This window comes from Bipolaris oryzae (assembly GCF_000523455.1).
Source record: "Bipolaris oryzae ATCC 44560 unplaced genomic scaffold scaffold_237, whole genome shotgun sequence".
Taxonomy (NCBI): Eukaryota; Fungi; Ascomycota; class Dothideomycetes; order Pleosporales; family Pleosporaceae; genus Bipolaris; species Bipolaris oryzae.
Genome location: NW_006911513.1, coordinates 13582 through 32369, shown reverse-complemented (window position 1 = coordinate 32369; position 18788 = coordinate 13582). Strand labels below are relative to the sequence as shown.

Sequence of the window (18788 nt, the reverse complement as noted above, 5' to 3'; positions counted from 1 at the left end):
CGTGATTTAAGCGAGCTGATTGGCCGATTGCGGCACACAGGGATTTGCGCCACGGAGGGATGGACGTTACGTACGACTTCCGCATGAGATTACGGAGAATTGCCAGGAAGGGTGCCACAGTGCGATAGGCCCCGTTGCGGCGGTACTTGGTCAGTACCTTGTATTACCATACATATGTCGTGGTTACTCGACCGGGAGGGTCGAAACTCAAATGATCTTTTTCTCTTTATCTCCTCTTCTATTGTTCCGACCTGCCAGGGCCAGGGAGCCCTTTCTTTTTTCAGCTAGTGATATTCAGGGCCCTTGGTCTCTACTAGCAGACTTTCTTGGCGGGCCAGTATGGTGGGCGATTTGCTTACCCCAAAGGTCACCTCACCCACGCCATCGCCAAAGGAGGTTGGCGGAGCAGCGATACAATGGGTGTGTACGAGGAGGGGAAGGATGGTGGTTATGGTTGCTGTGTTATTGTCGATTTTTCTAGGGCTGACAGGAATGAAACACCGTGAGGTATGCCGCAAAGCACATGCAGCATCCATGAAGCGGACGGTACACACTGACATCACGGTAGGAGTTGTCTTCAAGATACCGTAGCATGTCTTCATATTATCCCTGGAGAGCATACCTTCCTACCCTACCCGAATCCATAAGCTCGTCGTTCAAGACACCCTCGAACTTGACGCTACAGATTGAAAACGGCCAAATCGACCATGTACCGGCAAAACTTAAAAAAACGACGCCCAACTTCCACCTCATCATGCAGGTCGAGTACGATTCACACAACTTTTGCAAATCGACGCTGTCTGCCATGTTGCTCAACTATCCTCCACCGACTATGGTGCAGTTAAATTCTGGTTATGCGACGAGTGAAAAACGACACGAGGCGATTCTCAATGACACGCTGCATTACCTGAGCAACACGAAGTTGGTCAAAGACAAGGATTTGGTGCTGATGGTTGATGCGCAGCAGACATGGTTCCAGCTTCCAAGCGATGTGATGATTAAGCAGTACAAGCAGTTACTTGAAGATAGCAATTTACGGTTGTTGAAGAGATATGGAACTGACGAGAACGGGGTTCAGAAGTTCAACCAGACCATTGTATTCGGAGCAGAGAAGATGTGCGAGGGAGATGACAAGGCGTGCAAATATGTGCCACTGTCGCCATCTCCCGACAACTTGTACACTACTGAGACTGGCCGGCTGATTTCAGACACGCCCGCCAAATTTATCAACGCCAGGATGGTCATGGGTCCGGCAAGAGATTTGAGAGAGTTGTATGAGGCTGCACAGAAGAAGTTTCTGGATCGCAAGAGTCAGTCGCCGACCATTCAGTCCGTGTTTGCTACACTATTTGCAGAGCAACAGTTGAGTCGCGATGCCGTCGAGGTAGAAACCATATCTGTCGGCGCAAAATTCAGAAACTTCTTCGACGGCGGATCCAGGAAATCAGCAGCTAGACACAGACTAAAACAAGCAAAGCTTGAGCTCGAACTCTCCAATTTCACGAGACAGGAATTCTCCATTGGCCTCGACTACGCCCACACCCTCTTCCAGCCCCTCCTCTACACCACCCCAGACGAACTCATCCCCATCGTCCACAGTAAAAATAACAACCTGACCGCCTACACCGACTTCAACCGCGACCCATCACATCTCTCCCCTCCAGCCGCCCTTGACAACGCAAACACACCCTTCTCGCGTCCAGACCCCGCAAAAACCAGTCTCTCCCCGCACACCCATTCCACACATATTAAAAACCTCGAGTACGACCCAAACATCGACACCTTACCCGACCGCAACGTCCGTTGGACCGACGTCCCCTTGATCCAAAACACCTACACAGGCGCTATCCCCGCTGCCCTATCTGCACAGTTACCTCGCGAACCCAACCTCGCACCCTCGAAGATAACGTGGGATTCGCTTTGGTACGCAAAGTACAGACGCGCGTTACTCCGCGTGTACTTCCGCGCGCCGCAGTCTGCAGTCGGATACCATGAGTCTGCCGTGGGCGGGGATCGCATGTGGGATGCGCGCGGGGGACGCGGTGGGGTGTGGACGGCGGTGGAGCAGAGCTGGTTTCCTTGGGGCGAGGCGGATGGGGTGTGTGGAGCGGTGGTGGATATGAAGGGCGTATTTGATGATGGGAAGGGGGTGTGGTTGCATGAAGGGGAGGCGGATGGGGAGGCGAAGAGGGCGGGACTTATGATGAAGGTGAGGTTGAGTGGGTCGGTACATAGTAGAGGATGGGTTGGGTAGGGGGGGGGGAGTGTACATGTGAAGTATTTAACGGCGTTCAGGGGTGGATCTATCTAAATATCCCGGTACATGAAATACAAATCGAACATGAAGTAACTACAAGAAATTTTCATTTGGAAAGAATAGGGGTGTCTAGCTACTCTCAACCTTTGGCTGGCTCTCCGCCAACTTAATCTTGCCCGCCTCGTCATACACAATCTCGCGGATCTTGACGCACCGCAGATGGTTCACCCCTTTACTCAGACTCGAGTCGTGGTAGAACAAATACCACTTGCCCTTGAACTCCGCAATACTATGATGTGTCGTCCACCCAATCACGGGCTCCAGAATCCTTCCACCGTATGTAAACGGACCCAAGGGGCTATCTCCAATCGCATAGCAAAGGAAATGCGTATCGCCCGTCGAGTATGAAAAGTAATACTTGCCATTATACTTGTGCAACCACGCGGCCTCGAAAAACCGCCTATCGTGATCCTGAGCCTGGAGCTGCTTGCCCTCCTCATCCAAAATCACAACATCCGTCACGTCGCTTGCGAAACTCTTCATATCATCCGTCAGTTTGCCTACTTTAGCGCATAGAGCTGGCCCAGACTGCGCCTCCATAGTCTCGTACGCGCTCCGCTCAAACTTGCCCGTCTGCCAGCACTGCAGCTGGCCGCCCCAGATGCCGCCAAAGTACAGGTACGCGGCGCCGTCGTCGTCGACGAAGACGGCCGGATCAATGCTGAAGCTTCCCTTGATGAATTCGGGTTCGGGCTTAAAGGGGCCTTCGGGTTTATCTCCCTCGGCGACGCCCACGCGGAAAATACCTTCCTTGTCGCGGGCCGGGAAGAAGAGATAGTATTTCCCGTTTTTGGTGGCGGCGTCGGGCGCCCAGAGTTGCTTGCTGACCCAGGGAATGTCTTCCTGGCGGAGGGCGACGCCGTGGTCGGTTACGGGGCCGCCGACCGAGTCCATGCTCAGGACGTGGTAGTCGTTCATGTCGTATTGGTCGCCATTGTCGTTGTTGGGGATGTTGGACTCGCGGTCGTGCGAGGGGTAGACGTAGAGTTTGTTGTTGAAGACGTGAGCAGAGGGGTCTGCGGTGAAGATGTGGGTTACGATGGGGTCTTTGTCCGCCATGTTGGTGTTGTTCCTTTCTTTCTTTCTTTGTCTTTTTACTTGAAATACAGGTATATAGTATGTATGTGTCCTTGGCGTATGGAGATTGGATGGATTGGGAGAAGAAAAAAAAGAAAATAAATGGTTTAATGGATTCTATTTCATACGACAAGCCCGCTCTTATGAATGGAGGGGTATTCCTGTTGCCCCACGGTTCCCTCGCTCCCCTCATCCTACCACCGGACAAGCTCCCTCCCTATTTACCCGCCGGCACGGCTATCCTCCCAAGGCCAAGCTCTCTTCACTTGGGCATCCAAGACGGTTCATAAGAATATCCACCTGCCTTTGCTCAATGGCGCGGGTTTACACATGTTTCGTCCCGTGTTGGATGTTGTGACGAGCTTTTGGTGACGTTGGGTGTTTAGCCGTGTATTCTTCCGCTCCGCCCACCCAATGCAGCCGCTCTCTTTTTGGGAGGAAGATTGAGATTTGGCAATCAATCTGCCTCGGGTCGCCGGCCCTCCTGCGTTTTACCCGTCCTACGATGCGCTTGTCGCGTAGGGTTCTGTATCGGGAATATTTGGTCATGACATGTGATATGTAATTGGACCAGAGACATATCTTCGCACGTGTCCTCTCAACGCGGGTTGATAGTCAAGTCATGCCATTGTTCTTTGTAGCAACAAAATTGCTGATATCTTCTAACTACTACATAATCTAAAAACCAGCAATGTATCGATGCTCGGCAGTTACTTCCGTCACCTCAAACTTCATTCCCACCCTTACTTCTCCCACCGTCCTTGGCACAGCCAACATGCCATAGCAGGGCTTATACGTGATGCCCTCGTCAATCCTCCGGTACTTCATCAACACATCCCAAGGCTGCGTCTTGTGCTTCTCGGCTGTATCAGGGTCGACATTAGGCACCTGACAGCGTGCACACCGCTGAGTAATGTCCAGGACGATGGGTTCCTCGCCAGACTTTGGTGTGATTTTGATAGTCTTCCAGCGATCTTCATCCCAAGGAGCATTGCTTTCGCCTTTAACGACGATATTAGGTCGGAAGCGGCGGACATCAATAGTGTGGTCTGCGGCAGCTTTGACACGCGTGTTGAGCTCATCGATACTACTCTTATTACCAACTAGGATGGGCATTAGATCGGGAAAACAAGTCGACGCGTCTCTTCCTAGGACAGCTGGTGCTCCATTCGAGCCGAGTGGTCGAGGATCATCAGATACAGGCGGCTTGTACACAAGTCGTACTTCCCTGTCGAAGAAGGCATTGAAGGGGGCAGTCAGCTCGGGAGAGTAGACACGAGTTCCTGTTGTAGTACTCCAAATCTTTGCTGAATGGGCTTCAGTATTCTCATCAAGCCACTCCTTTGACGGATGCGCCGGGATGGAAAACTCTAGCTTCTCATCTATCGAGTTTGGTGCTGGTGCGGTGACGGTCAGAGTGTCAGTCGACTCATCGTACGTAGGCCGGATCAAGGTCATTTTGGAGTTTTGGCGGATGGTAAGGAATTCGTATTCTGGATAGCCGACCCACATCCATTGCCGATCTGACACGGTTAGTATCCTCGAATCTGGAATTCTGATTGTATTTGGAAAGTCCGTACCGAGATCGAGGCCTGTAGGTAAGAGCTTTGCCGACTGTACTGATATTCCATGACATGATTTGATTGGGTGTACGAAGAGCGAAGTAATTTCTGTTGGTGGGGGTAGAGGCCCGGCTGTCTTTTTTGACTGCTGGCTCCTGGTGAAATACAGATAAGTAAGGATGGGCAGAACGAATGCTGACAGTATGACTGCAGCTTGGGTAGTGCGTGAAGGCCCCATTCTCGTGGTGTCGTTGCTACTTGTGAGCCGTAATTCCAAAATTTTTCAAAAAGATCAGACGCCCAAAAGAGCTGTGATTCCTACAGTTCAATTGATGTTGCTGCTTTGCAGATCGTGCTATCTTATATCTCCACTCGATCTTATTAGCGGGAATGTCAGACCAAATAAAGCTACAGGGCGCGCTTTGATAAGCAAAGTGCCCAGCCAAGCCCAATGGCTGACTTGTTACTCATTGAAGCAGTGCCCCGCAGTATTCGAACCACAAATAACAACGTGCGAGGATGACGCAAAAGGGCGGGGAATAAGGCCTGTGAACTGGCATGGAAAAGGCCTAGCGTTGCCGAACCCGATCTGCAGCAACTCCGCGGCGTCCTCGACTACTCCTTGTACTCACATCATTTCTTACATTTCAACCTCCATCCCCTAGTACGACCAATCCACGCTAGACGACCTCGTCTTCTGGGCACTGGAGACATATCCCTCCATCAAATCCTCATCAGCATCTGATTCCACAACATCTCGCCTTCGCTTTCCCTTGAGCACGTCAATCTCCTCCTTCAACTGACTGCAATACGCTTCAAGTTCATCCTTCTGTACCACGATTCTTTCTAGCTCCCGTACCCGATGTAGTAGCTTGATATTATTTGCTTTGCGGATCTCGCATTCGCGCTCTGCTGCATCGGCACGTTGTCGCTGCTTCTCGAGTTCGGCTTGGGTGTCGCCTGGCGCGTTGTGTCTTCGTTCTTTGGTTGCTTCAAGTTCTTTGAGGCTCTGCTGGCAGTGTATGAGTTGGCTTTCCTTGAGCGGAATTTCCTTTCGGAGTTTGGCGGCTTCGCGTCTGGTCTCGATGCATGTGCTATTTGTGCAGCACTCGCTATTCAGAGTCCTGTTCCCTCTTGTAGCAGCCGATTGGCGTATTGGAAGGCACAACCCGTCATCGTATGCATATTCTGTCATGTACATGATGTCTTCGGTGGCATTTGCCATGTAGCTCTGATATTCCGCCTTGGACATACCGACCCAGTCCTTCAGCTGATCGTAATGATTGTAGTTGCAAGGATATCTTTCGTGGAACGAGCCGTTTAGAGCAACGCTTTGCCTGCGATCTTCAGCCGAGTACATGGCGTGGTATCGCAGCATGACCGACCGCTCGTAAGCAACGCCAGCTGGAAGATCTGGGTAGCCGTAGTAAGGGCGACGCTCCTCGATGGTAGCCAAAGTCACATAAGGCCATGTCCTTGGGTCCTTCTTGTCATAGTGGGGTAGAGAGTTCTTGATGCTGGTCTCTAGTTGGCTCGATATGAAGCTAAAAGTGCCTTCGTATGGTAAGATTTCACGCATGGTCAGTCTGGAAGACATTAGTGGATTGCACTAGTCTAATGTAAAAGCCAGGGTATGTCCCTGGGTGTCAGCAAGATAAGAGAATATCGTAGTATTTTAATTGTAAGTAAGAAAGGACAGAAGGAATGAGGTTTACAAGAGCCATTATACCGCTTCACGGAACCTTGCGGTGAAAATGAGCTTCGTTGAGTTGGCGCCCTATATCCCCTCACCTTCACTGCAAACTGAGTTCCCCACTATCTATCAAATTGATAGATATCACTAGGAAATCGGGGGTTTGATTGCAATTCGAAAGACCAGGGTGCAGGACAGAACATCGCAGTGCCAATTCAGGCGAAACTTACTGACCGATCACTACACACAAAGCCGATAAGAAGCAAGGTTCCTTACAATTCTTAATTCCTAATACATGTACATGATTTTGCAGGTAATAATCCCACATCCGCCTTCAACTCTGTGATCTTATCCCCGTACACGCCAGACACGTGTGATATCCATCAGCAACCTCTATCACATGACCCCTAACCAAGGATCTCCAGAGAGACTAGTCACTTGTCCTCCCTCCGGATACGATACAAGATATTGTAGAAACTGAACCCGAAAAATTTATACAAATACAATTTCCCATACAGACAGTCTTGCTGGTTTGCTCGAAGCGGATGGGGCGGTGACTGCGTATGGTAGTAGAATAGAAAGAAGAGAGGAACCGGGTGGGTACTTCTGTTGCAGATGGTAAAAGGTCAGCACTGTCGGTATACAAAGAAAATACTGGAGATGCATTGACAAACACCAGGGCAATGGATGAGATGGACAAAGGAGTATACAAACCTACGAGAGACGACTAGGCCAGACGATGCAAGGATAGCACCGTCTAAGCCTTCTTGCTCGTCTTCTTGACGGAACCTTTGTTTGAGACACGCTTGGAAGACCTTGTTGACTTTGTAACGGGAGTCTTGACCGGGACCGCCACAGGCGACACACTCTTGCCGGGGAGCTCGGGAAGAAACTCGATAGCAGGAACCTGCTCGCACTCATTCCCCTCAAGCATCTGGAGAATGACGTCGACAATGTCTCGAACTTCTTTATAGGTCTTGCCACCACCAAGCGACAGGTCCAGCTCACGGAGCACTTCGACGGGCGCCTCAAAGTTCTTTCCAGGAGCAGGCGCAACCAACTTCTCAGCATCTTCGGCGCTCATACCTGAGGCCACTTGGCGCGAGTACTGATTCAGGCGGATTTCCTCCGACTTTTTGAGCGTGACCTTGTAGGTGGCACCGGGGAACTGCTTCTCAATGATGTCGAACTGGCGCAGGATGAGGTGAACTTTGCGGATCTGCCACTTTGCTTTGTCGTACGTCGCACGCTGGTAGTGCTTGCGGCAGAAGAGTGGCCACTCGGTAATGTCACGTGTGCAGGCCTTGTTGCGGCCAAAGTGATCTGAAATGACCTTACGCGACAGGTCTTTGGTATACTGACCAGTCTGACAGCGCGTGTGTCGGTCGTTCATGCAGATGAATTCGCGCTGGGAATCGGGGACATCCTCATTGTCATCTGCTTGCTCTGGGGTACTACCAGGCACATCCTGTTGACACAAAGCTTGTTTAGTCTCTATTATAGGCATCTTTTGAGTGCGTTGCAGTGGTGCTGCAAGAGAGGCTCAGAAACAAGTGCTCAGCGAGGCAAACACTTACTGGCTCAGCCATGGGGGTGTCTGAGGACACACTAGGCGACGAGGCCTCCGCTTTCACGGCGGTGAGTGGATCATGAGGCGAGCCTGGTTCAATTGCCTTGCTCTCCTTCAAATTCTTAGTTGGCTCGTTCAAGAGGTTGTTGAGGCTCATGGCTTTGCGGATGATCTCGGCACGAGTGACCTCAGTCGGGAGGGGGTTGGTCGGGAGATCAACCTTGCAGTTGGCGGACATGCTGAAAGCGCTGTTGAGAAGAAATCTAGAAAGGAATAGTGATGAGATATGGTGACTGTGAGATGTTAGTCTACTGGTGTTGACAGAATTCGGTCCCGGACGAGGTCTCGACGCTGCTGGGCGAGAGGTTTTTGAAGTGGGAGAGAGGGTACGTGGCGGTAGGATTGCGGCAGGCAGACGAGTAGTGAATTCAAGTCCCCAGTAACAATAGCTGCGCCGTTTGACTGAAAGCTTGGCCAGCTCACCCTCATTGACGCCCAGGGATGAACTGCATGATGCAGCCGTAATTCACTGCCCCGACGTACAATTCGACGAGCATGGTCCAAGACCATATGAAGCCCATCACACAACCATGTGCCTCGCGATTGAAGCTAGCTGCGAAGTCCATGGGATACGATGACCTGCCAGGTGACTGGCCAATGCCGCGTTTGCATTTGGCCCTCGTGCCTCCGCATCATGGATGGACCAGCATGCGTGATCAGCCTTGACCAAGGTGATCACATATTTATCATTGAATGAAATAATACAGCAATCGCGAACTACCGGGCATCGTGGCGTTAGAGTGATCTCTGACGAAGACAGCACTAGACGAACGCGAGAGAGACATGATGAAATCTCCCGACGATGCTCGCAAGTGTCGGAGACGATCCGAAGAACTATTGCCTCTAGAATCGACAAATAGTGAACAGGCAAAAGAACATAGTTGTGCGCATGTTTGCAAATTTCGAGACTTGGCACTGTGAAGTGACTACTATGGTAGGGGGTAATGAGTTTGGAAGCGACAACCTACGTATACTACCCCATTCTACAAAGCCACCAAGTCACAGCTACAAGGCCAATTTAAATTTCCATGAACACCTGGTTATCTTGCAACGGTCGATTGAACGAAGCCCCTGCATCTCTGATTGCTCAAAATTGAGTCTCTTGGCAGCCAACGGTACTTGGAGCCTGGTATAATCAAGTGCTTGGGAACCATACAATGGCTGATGAATGAATTCAGAAATGTCACAATTTCCGTAATCCAGACAATCGATGATGGAGAGAGGTAATCGTCTCAATCGGTACGCGACAGTGGACTTCTAAAGGAACCTTGAGGGGTGAAGCAAGTTTGGGCCGAGCTGCGCCTATGGAACCTAACACCAGAAAGACGCCGCTCACCGGAAATCCTGGACAGATCAGCGCAAACAAAGAAGATCCATGTTGAGACTGTGCATTTTGGAATGGGAAAGTCGAGTCAAACTGGAACGCGAGGTCACCTTTGCTTAGTCACCTATCGGCGGAGCTAGCAGCGATAACGGACACACGTGCGTGAAGAGGCTCAATTCCGTCAACAGCCTTGGCGTCTTTTCGCGCTTGTCGACGGGTAGTGAGGAGCTCCTGGTCAACGCTGCATTCTGTTTCTCCGACAAGCAAATCGCTGGGCACGCCAGCAAACTCTCTCTTGTCGCTTGACATGCGCCCATACGTCATTTCTATCACAAAAGTTCATTCTACCCACCCGCTTCTGGGCTGAGCGCGTTCGCGGCCTCTCCAACGCCATCCACCCGATCCAGCGCTGCTCCAGCCACGATGCCGCCCAACACAGGCACACGAACCTCTACGAGACAGGGCAGGGCCACGGTCCGACCTACAAACTACTATGCGCGCACATTTGCCGGACGACTTGCTGCTAGCGGAATGGAACAGACACCCGAGGCTTCGACCAGCGCGCCCGGCTTCCTGCCAGCCCTCACACACTTCACAGGCGCCGTCGATGCGTTCCCTAAGGAAATCATCAAGCACTTTTCCATGTTCAAGGAGGTAGAGGCTAAGCTGCACGACCCGGAACACTTGCTCGACGAGTTGCTCGACGAGATTGCCCACCAGCCCGTCACAACAAGGGCTCAAGCATCAGCTGTTGGCCAGAATGCAGCGGGAGCGGAAAATAGCGCCAACGTAAGTACCGACGTCACCTAGGGTAGCTGTAAAAGCTTAACACCTGCAGCCGTCCCAGAACCCTGAGACCCTCTCCCCGGAAGAGCAGGCCGCGATACGGAAGCGCCAGCTCTTCTTTCGCCTGCGCATGCTCATCGCAAACATGCTCCCTACGCTCGACGAGAAACTGGTAGTGCTTCAGGGCGCAAAGGCCACCAAGGACAAGGGCCTCATGCGGATGCACCACTCATACGCGCAACTCGATGGCGAGATCAGCGACGAAGCACGATACGGTAGCCTCACCCACTGGGCTTATGCAGACAAGGAGGAAAAGAAAAAGGGTGGCCAGTCCCACGAACGGCAGCGGCGTGAAGTGGCAGCGGCAAATAACCTTGCGGCAGCGGCCCAACACGTGCATGATGTCGACTCCATTGCTGCAAAAAGCGAGGCCCGGCGCGAGGCGATGCACGCGAATAAACGCAATCGGCACCAGCAGGTTGACTCGGACTTTGATGACCGACCAGCAAAGAAACCCCAGAAGAGGAAACCAGCACCTGCGGAGACTGCGCCCACACCTGAAAACAGAGGGATTGGCTTAGGTATATCGAGTAATGGTGCAGGTCCCAATGGCAAGCGAAAGAAAACAGAAAAGGCCCTCGCTGCAGCAGCACCGGCTGCTCCTCCTATGGAACGGTCCACAAGCAGCGCCCTGAAAGCTGTCAGCAATGGAGCGCGGGGTGGATCGAGCCCGCGAGGCACGCCAGCCCCAGAGAACAGCGCCGCGAAGCGCAAGCCACGAGCGGCTCCCGCGCCTGCGCAACGCAAGAACCCAATGCCGCCATACTCGCCTCCCATGGCTGCATCGCCCCTGGCTGCCAACTTTGCCATCAACAAAGCCACTGCCGGCGCAGCAGATCGACCCCTGTCGGCGCGGGCTCGCAAGAATTCTACGGCAACATCTGTGACATCAGGCAAAGATCAAGATGTCCCGCCCGGACGTCGACCGTCCTCTTCCCACTCTGTACAGCAGGTCCCAACCAGCAATGTGATTGCCGAAATCGAACAAGCTGCTGGTATTGCACGGGACAATGCCTCGACAAAAGTGACATCGACTCCGAAAGAGCCGGCAGACGCACAACCAACATTCGAAACATCAAACATGAAGGTGGAAGACCTAGGGCAGCCAGAACCAGAAAGCATGGAGATTGATACCCCTGCGCCGGCCCCAGCCTCAGGCCGACCCGGCCGAACGTCCAAGACTTCGACGCCCGTTGTCGGCGCCTTTCCCGAGGTAGCCATGTCGCGGAGCCGCAGCAGCCGCAATGCAAACAATGCCGGCTCCAACACGTCGTCAGAGAACAATAGTACAAGTGCTGGCACCGTATCGAAACGGGGCCAGAAGAGGAACGCACAACAAAACACCAATGCTGGAAATGCATCTCCAGCGATGAAGGCCACGTCCCAGGTCAAATCGAACCCTACATCATCGGCGGCCAGCTCTGTTGCACAAGAACAAGACTATCAAGAAGCCGAGCCCGAAGCTGAGGCTGAGGTGGAATCAGAAGAAGACGGAGACGAGCCGCGATATTGCTACTGCAACGAAGTGTCGTACGGCAACATGATTGCCTGCGACAACGATGACTGCCCGCGCGAGTGGTTCCATCTCGGCTGCGTACACCTTGAGAAGCCGCCTACGGGGCGGGCGAAATGGTTCTGCAGCGACGAGTGCAAGGACACACATGCCAAAGCCAAGGCCAAGGGGGGCCGTCCGGGAAGTAGTAGACAATAGGAATTAGGAAGGAGTTCAAGGCGTTCTGGGACGGGTCCGGCGACAGCTGGGTCTAGGCAAGGCCCGAAGGGAAAGGGCAAGGCTAGGTTAAATCTCTGGGATGGTTGGAATGCTCTCTGAGGGCTTCCGGCTTGGGTCTGATTTTCTTTTGATTCATTTGTGTGGGCTCTGGCGGCGTTTTCTTTTCTTCTGTGGAAAGGCAGGTATCGTGGCGCTGTTTTTGCTAGGCCAGTGGTAGCTGGGCGTGCGATATCCGCCATGGCAGGCTATCTGGCGTTTTGCATGGTTGTTGGATCCTGCATTGAGAAGCGCATCCTCGAGTTCTCATCGCTACTATTGCATATGAGCCCACCATCGTAGTCCCTTTGTGTAGCATAGCTGAGTGTAGATAATCATGTTTTGACCAAGTGGTTGGTTGGTATAGTAGTGTCATGAGCGGTGGAAGCCGAAGGGCCTGACGCGTGTGCATGTTACTTAACTTGGTCGTGTGTGGACTGGCTGCCGGATCCCCGCCAACCCCAGCACTGCCCCTGGAGATCCACTTCTGTCGTGAAACTGCCTCGCTGTCATTGGTCAGTGTATAAATGCCATGCCGTGCAGCCAAACGGGCCATCTGGACCCTGGCGCGCCAACTCGCAGCAATGATGCAGCATATCTCACCGCTCGAAGAGGCCGACATAAGTGCTTCAATTCCATAGATTGCTCCTTTTGCCCGGTCCTTCTTCAATTCATTCTGTCGACTCTGCAATGGCATCATCAGAAACCCTTTCAGCTGAGGAGCAGCTCATCTGCGAGCCTCAAGGCGGGGCCCCAAACGCCCCGCCAGACCTTCGCTTCCTACACTACAATGATGTTTACCATGTCGAGGCCGGGTCTCGAGAGCCGGTTGGGGGTTATGCAAGGTTTCAGACTCTGGTCAATTACTACCGGGACGATGAGAGGTTCCAAGGGCAGCCAAACCTCTTGACCTTCTTCTCAGGAGATGCCTTTAATCCAAGCATTGAAAGCAGTATCACCAAAGGTCAGGAAACCAAGATTGTTGACCTTTGTTGAGAAATGAATCTGATGGACACAACTAGGCCGTCACATGGTACCTGTGCTCAACACCATTGGTACAGACGTGTCTTGTGTTGGTGTACGTACATCCATCTCCCTGAGTTCAGCTATATCTGACCCTCAACCAGAACCACGACCTCGATTTTGGCGTCAAGCAGTACCGCTACCTCACAAGCAAATGCAAATTCCCATGGCTTCTTGCCAACGTTCACGACCCAGCCCTCGGCGACGGCGTACCGCTTGGAAACGCGGAGAAAACAGTCATTCTCACGGCATCCAACGGCATCAAAGTTGGTGTCATTGGACTTGCTGAACGAGAGTGGCTCGACACAATCAACTCTTTACCACCAGATATCATCTACAAGAGCGCATCGGAGACGGCAAAGGAGCTCATTCCGGGACTAAGAGAGCAGGGTGCTGAGATTATTGTTTGCGTGTCGCACCAGCGTGAGCCAAATGACAATAAGTTGGCAAAGCAGTGCGGAGGAGAGTTGATTGACATAATTCTCGGTGGACATGACCACTACTACTCGTACAGCCTCATCAATGGGACACAGGTACTGCGATCCGGCACAGACTTCAAGCAGCTTTCACACATTGAAGCATGGCGAAAGCCAGAGGGTAAGGGCTGGGACTTTAAGATTGTGCGGCGGGACGTTGTCGGTAGCATACCTCAAGACCCACAAGCCATGGAGTTGGTCGAGGAGCAGACACGAGAGATTAGGAAGAGGCTGGATAAGCCGATTGGGTACACTGCCGCGCCTCTCGATGCCAGATTCACCACTGTACGAACAAAGGAGTCAAACATAGGCAACTTTGTCTGTGACCTTATGCGATACTACTACTCGGCCGACTGCTGCATCATGGCAGCCGGGACTATCCGGGGTGATCAAATCTACCCGCCTGGCGTGCTGAAGCTGAGAGATCTTGTCAATTGCTTTCCGTTTGAGGATCCTGTCGTTGTTCTCAAAGTCACTGGCAAAGCGATACGAGAAGCACTAGAAAATGGTGTGAGCAACTACCCAGCCTTGGAAGGCCGATTCCCCCAAGTCTCAAACATTACCTTTGAAGCGGATTACTCCCAACCGCCTCATTCGCGCGTCAAGAGTGTTACGATTGGTGAGGAGCCAGTGGATGAGACGAGAGAATATGTGCTAGCTACGCGGGGTTATATGGGCCGTGGAAAAGGTACGTCATCTCGTCTTTGCTAACGAACAAGACCCAAAACCCTCTTTACTAATATCTCCTCAGATGGATACACATCCCTCCTAATCGAAGAAGAAGGCGGTGTCGCCAAAGAAATCGTATCCGAAGAAAACGGCGTGCTAATCTCCACCATCCTGCGCCAATACTTCATGTCGCTCAAAGTCATGGGTAAATGGAAGCGCTGGGGCGAATCAATGAACAACAAGTTCAATTCTATCCAAACGAACCTCCAGAATAATCACGGCCACGCATTCTATGACCCTTCACTTCGTTCACCAGATAAACCCGCACCTGCCCAGCACCCCAGCATAAGCAGAGTCGTTGACCAGTCCAGTGCGCCTGATTCGTCGGAATCGTCGGACCCGGATGCCGACGAGGACGAAGACGATGGTCCCTTGGTTGCAGAAGATAAATCAAAGCCTATCAAGTTCTCAGACCACCAGATCGAAATGATCCGCCGTGTAATGCGCAAATGGTGGCGCGTAGCAGGTCTCAAGGGCAACCCTTCACTCTGCGACGAACTGGGCGGCGGCGAGTTCCAGGTCAATTGGACACGAGCGATTGCGCCTAGGTTGGAAGGTAGAATCAAGGATGTGGGACCTAGTGTTGCTATTGAAGCCTAAAAACCTCAACCTAGTCATCTTGCAGATATAAGAAAAATAATAAAAGAGAACATGAAGATGAACATGACATTAAACATTTTCAAGTATTCTATACCTGCGTTACATGTCCCCTGCCTACTGCTTTGTAGAACGAGTTCCCCCCCCCCCCCCTCAACGCCAATCAAAAGTCTAGATTACGTACTTCAATCTACCATGATGACATGCAAAATGCGTAGAAAAAGGGTAACCGAAAAGAAGAAGAAAAAAAGGGGTTACATAAATTTTTTCCTCTCTGGGGGAAAACAGGAGGAGGATAAAGGGGAAAAAAAAGTAGAAGAGCAAGCAAGGGTATACAAAACAAGATTACATGAGGATATATCTTTTCCAATTGATGCGTAGAAAGGAAAATCCGGTTCCTCCCAGGAAGAGAAAAAAAATTAAGTAAACGTGATCAGCATCGTTCTATCTTAACAAACGTCATATCTTCTGACCCATGAGAACACAAGAGGGTGGCATGGAATAATGAGACCTCTAATGCGGCGTTGTCATGGTCCTGGAGAGATTGGACCGCTGCGGCAACGACTCCTTGCGCAACTGTCTCACGACCGCCTCTAGCTTTCTCCGTTCTTCTTGCTCAGCCTGTGTTTACACGTCAGTCACACTGTATCAAATTCCCCAAAACAGTCAGGGGAAAAAGAGGAGAAGAAAGAAGAAAAAAAACATACCCTCAAAGCCTTCAGCCCCTCGGCCGTGCGATCCCTCATCATCTTCCTGAAATCTTCTCTCAGCATCCTAATACTCGTGGCTCCCATCTCCAATTGCATAGCACCGGATCCGGTTCCCATTGGGGTACCGGGACTCCTAATGCCCAACCATTTGACCTTCTCATCGCTGAGCTCCCGCTCAAGCGCCTCCTTATCATCTCTTAGCTTGTCAATCTGGGACTCGAGCGCATCGCGATCTTTTTCATTGGCAATAGCATCACGAGTGAGAGCCTCGTATTCCGCTGCCATGGCAGAGAGCTCAGCCTTGAGGTTGCGCTCTGACTGGCGGGCTTCGGCTTCGGATTGGGAGGCCACGTCTTGGACTTTGCGGAGGGCCTCGAGTTCGCCACGGAGGGCCTGGTTCTGGTCGGCGAGCTCGTCGAGTTCTTTTTTGATGGCCGGATTGGCAGCAGAGTCGGCGGCGCGCTGGGCGCGGGTGCCGTAGGCACCGTCGAGTTCGGCTTTGGCGAAGGTGAGTTCGGTGGTTAGGCGGACGATTTCGCCTTCAAGTTTGCGGAACTCTTCTTCTTTGGCGTTGAGCATGTTGGTTGCGTCGAGGGAGCGGGCTTCGGATGCTTCCTTTTCTGCAGTCACTGCTTGCAGAGCAGCTGTGGCTTGGTCGGTCCTTTGCGTCAATTCGGCAAGTTGAGTTTTGAGAGTTTCTCCTTCGCCGCGGGCTTCCCTTAGCTCCTTCTCAAGCATGAGGGCGCGCTCCTGGGCATCCCGTACTTGGGCCTCGTAACCAGCAGTGCGTTTCTCTGCCTCTTGTGACGAGAGATTGTATGTACTATTACGTTGTTGGTGATCTTTGAGTTCTTCTTCGTACGAAGCAGCGCGCTTCTCAGCTTCTTGGAGCTTGCTCTGGTAATTTACAGCCTGTTCCTGGACATCCTTGAGCTGGTTCTCGTAGGCGACGACACGCTGCTTGGCCTCCTTCAGCTCCGATTCGAATGCAATCACACGCTCTTGTACATTGATCAGCTGGGCCTCAAGCCCCGCATTACGTTCTTGTGTCTCGCGCAGAACCTCTGTATCGGCATTGCCCTTTTGCGCATCAAACTGCGACAATTGGCTCATGGCCCGCTCGAGTTCATCTTCCATTGACTTCTTTTCTGACCTCGCACTGAGAATTTGAGTATTGAGGCGCTCAAAGTCTGCCTCTTTTTGCGCATCAGACTTGCTATTGAGCTCACGTTGCTGCTTGATTTGGCGCAGAAGAACTGACTGTTTCTCTTTGAGACTCGTAGCGCGCTTAAAGAGGAATTGAATCTTTGACGAAAAGGCGAGAAGCGAGTACTGTTCATTGCTGTTGAAGTCTTCATCGGGAGAGAGCTGTTCATCGGCATCTGGGTCTTCAGAAAGCAGTCGGCGCCGCTCACGCTTGCGTTCGAGCGCTTGCTCCTCACCAGTTCGGATCATGTCCCACAGACCCTTGATTGTACTCTCGTACTTCTCAGCCTTTTCAGAGTCCTCGCCCATGGAAGGACCAGAGCCAAGTTCCTTGATGCGCTCAGCCATGGCAAACTGAATCTGTTCGAGGTTGTAGAACGTATCCTCCATGTAGTTGAGCTGCTCTGTGGAGCTATTGCCGTTAATTGCTGGTGGTGGGAGTATTTTCTCATTTTGTTCATTCTCAGAGCGGGAAAGGACCGAATAAAGTTGGTCGTTGATGTTCCCCAGACGACCTTCGACCTCGCTGAGCGTCTGTCTGGCATTTGTGCGGATATTGGCTTGTTCTACGCTGATGTTGCGAATACCCTGGTCGAGAAAGTCGAGCTGGCGGTCAATGGTTGAAGCATCCAATGTTCCTTCAAGCACAAGTGGCGGCAAAGAGTAATCCTCGTCCCGTTCTGGGTTGGCTTCGATGATGAGATTACGGAGTCGTTCATTCATTTCTTGGAGCCGCGTGGCCAGTGCGCCAAATGCTTGATTCGACCGCTCGGGTTGGTGGTGTGTTCCGTTCTGGAGTACGGCCATAAGATTGTCGAGGTTCTCCGGGGTTCGGTAGAGGCTTCGTTCGTCAAAAACACCCGCGCCCATGCCGTTCAGCCGGGTATCATCGTACGTGTCGAGGCTGGCGGGGCTGTCCGGTCTCCGAAAGCGATCCTCTGACGACTGGTCGTTTTCTTCGCGCTGCTTGGGTCCCTTGTGCGTGAGTTGGAGCACGGCGGCCGTGTGCATGAGCAATTGCATGTCAATCATGCGCATGCGAGATTCAATCTCCAGACACTCGCGGATAAACTCCTCGACCTTGCGGTTGCTCGATTCCAAACCCTCCTGCTCTTTGGCATCATAATCAGGGGCTGAATTACTGCCCTTGCTGGCCAGGCCTCTCTTGTGGCCGTTTCCCTTTGTGCCAGCGAGGCGACCGAGCGAACGGGTGGCATCGCGGATCTTGGTCTCGGACTCGAGTTTGCGACGGACGGTGGCCAGGCGGGTGTCGAGCACCTTCTGCTCCTGCTTGAGCGCGTCGACCTCCTCGACGGTGAGAATGTCAAACTGCTGGCTGTCTCCTATTGCCGTCTCGACCAGCAGGTGCATGGCGACAGGGTCGGTGTTGAGGGCATCGAGGCCGCGCTTTCCCGAGTTGCGTGGTGTGTACATGCCGTTTTCGCGGACAGTTTCCCGGCGGCCGTCTACAAAGACGTCTGGAGGAGGAATGAAGGCGCTGGTGCCGAAGCGCGGTGAGATTTGGTAGGCCATGGGGAAGAAGCTAGGCGACGGAGCCTCAACACCAGACGGGTAGTTTGACGTAGGCGAAGGGAAGCCGTACTGGGGACGGGGGCTGAGAGCGTCGCCCGCATAGGGGAACTGGGTGCGCAGGCCATTGTTGCTCATGGTGGCTCGCAGTTGCAGTCGCAGCGGGCGGCGAGTGGGCGAGTCGAGGCGGTGGGGAGCGGAGAGGGTGCGGAGAGAGAGGGCGACGGGGGCGCAGAGGAACAGGATGCGCGTAGCAGCCAGCGAGAGAGTTGGGGCCTCACGGGGCGCGAGGCATGGCGG

The 18788-nt window shown here is 52.6% G+C and overlaps 8 protein-coding genes across 8 annotated transcripts; 3 read left to right on the top strand and 5 right to left on the bottom strand.

Annotated features, from left to right (window-relative positions):
* Positions 1 to 441: 441 nt before the first annotated feature.
* On the top strand, positions 442 to 2254 carry COCMIDRAFT_108469 (uncharacterized protein; the record flags this gene model as incomplete). The annotated part of the gene is made up of 2 exons (XM_007694736.1): positions 442 to 507; positions 569 to 2254. 2 exons carry the CDS (start codon positions 442 to 444, stop codon positions 2252 to 2254), a joined length of 1752 nt encoding a protein of 583 aa, XP_007692926.1.
* A 132-nt stretch (positions 2255 to 2386) lies between these two features.
* On the bottom strand, positions 2387 to 3376 carry COCMIDRAFT_108474 (glycoside hydrolase family 43 protein; the record flags this gene model as incomplete). The annotated part of the gene is made up of 1 exon (XM_007694735.1): positions 2387 to 3376. One exon carries the CDS (start codon positions 3374 to 3376, stop codon positions 2387 to 2389), a length of 990 nt encoding a protein of 329 aa, XP_007692925.1.
* Positions 3377 to 4072: 696 nt separating this feature from the next.
* On the bottom strand, positions 4073 to 5194 carry COCMIDRAFT_9589 (uncharacterized protein; the record flags this gene model as incomplete). The annotated part of the gene is made up of 2 exons (XM_007694734.1): positions 4073 to 4917; positions 4975 to 5194. The coding sequence occupies 2 exons, from the start codon at positions 5192 to 5194 to the stop codon at positions 4073 to 4075; spliced, it is 1065 nt and encodes a 354-aa protein (XP_007692924.1).
* A 423-nt stretch (positions 5195 to 5617) lies between these two features.
* Positions 5618 to 6535, bottom strand: COCMIDRAFT_9588 (uncharacterized protein; the record flags this gene model as incomplete). Its single annotated transcript, XM_007694733.1, has 1 exon — positions 5618 to 6535. The coding sequence occupies one exon, from the start codon at positions 6533 to 6535 to the stop codon at positions 5618 to 5620; it is 918 nt and encodes a 305-aa protein (XP_007692923.1).
* An 871-nt stretch (positions 6536 to 7406) lies between these two features.
* COCMIDRAFT_108506 (uncharacterized protein) lies at positions 7407 to 8457 on the bottom strand (the record flags this gene model as incomplete). Its single annotated transcript, XM_007694732.1, has 2 exons — positions 7407 to 8117; positions 8227 to 8457. 2 exons carry the CDS (start codon positions 8455 to 8457, stop codon positions 7407 to 7409), a joined length of 942 nt encoding a protein of 313 aa, XP_007692922.1.
* Positions 8458 to 9723: 1266 nt separating this feature from the next.
* COCMIDRAFT_41132 (uncharacterized protein) lies at positions 9724 to 9927 on the bottom strand (the record flags this gene model as incomplete). The annotated part of the gene is made up of 1 exon (XM_007694731.1): positions 9724 to 9927. One exon carries the CDS (start codon positions 9925 to 9927, stop codon positions 9724 to 9726), a length of 204 nt encoding a protein of 67 aa, XP_007692921.1.
* Positions 9928 to 10026: 99 nt separating this feature from the next.
* COCMIDRAFT_108501 (uncharacterized protein) lies at positions 10027 to 12160 on the top strand (the record flags this gene model as incomplete). The annotated part of the gene is made up of 2 exons (XM_007694730.1): positions 10027 to 10392; positions 10442 to 12160. The coding sequence occupies 2 exons, from the start codon at positions 10027 to 10029 to the stop codon at positions 12158 to 12160; spliced, it is 2085 nt and encodes a 694-aa protein (XP_007692920.1).
* Positions 12161 to 12907: 747 nt separating this feature from the next.
* On the top strand, positions 12908 to 15045 carry COCMIDRAFT_9585 (uncharacterized protein; the record flags this gene model as incomplete). The annotated part of the gene is made up of 4 exons (XM_007694729.1): positions 12908 to 13181; positions 13240 to 13295; positions 13345 to 14404; positions 14468 to 15045. 4 exons carry the CDS (start codon positions 12908 to 12910, stop codon positions 15043 to 15045), a joined length of 1968 nt encoding a protein of 655 aa, XP_007692919.1.
* Positions 15046 to 18788: the final 3743 nt, after the last annotated feature.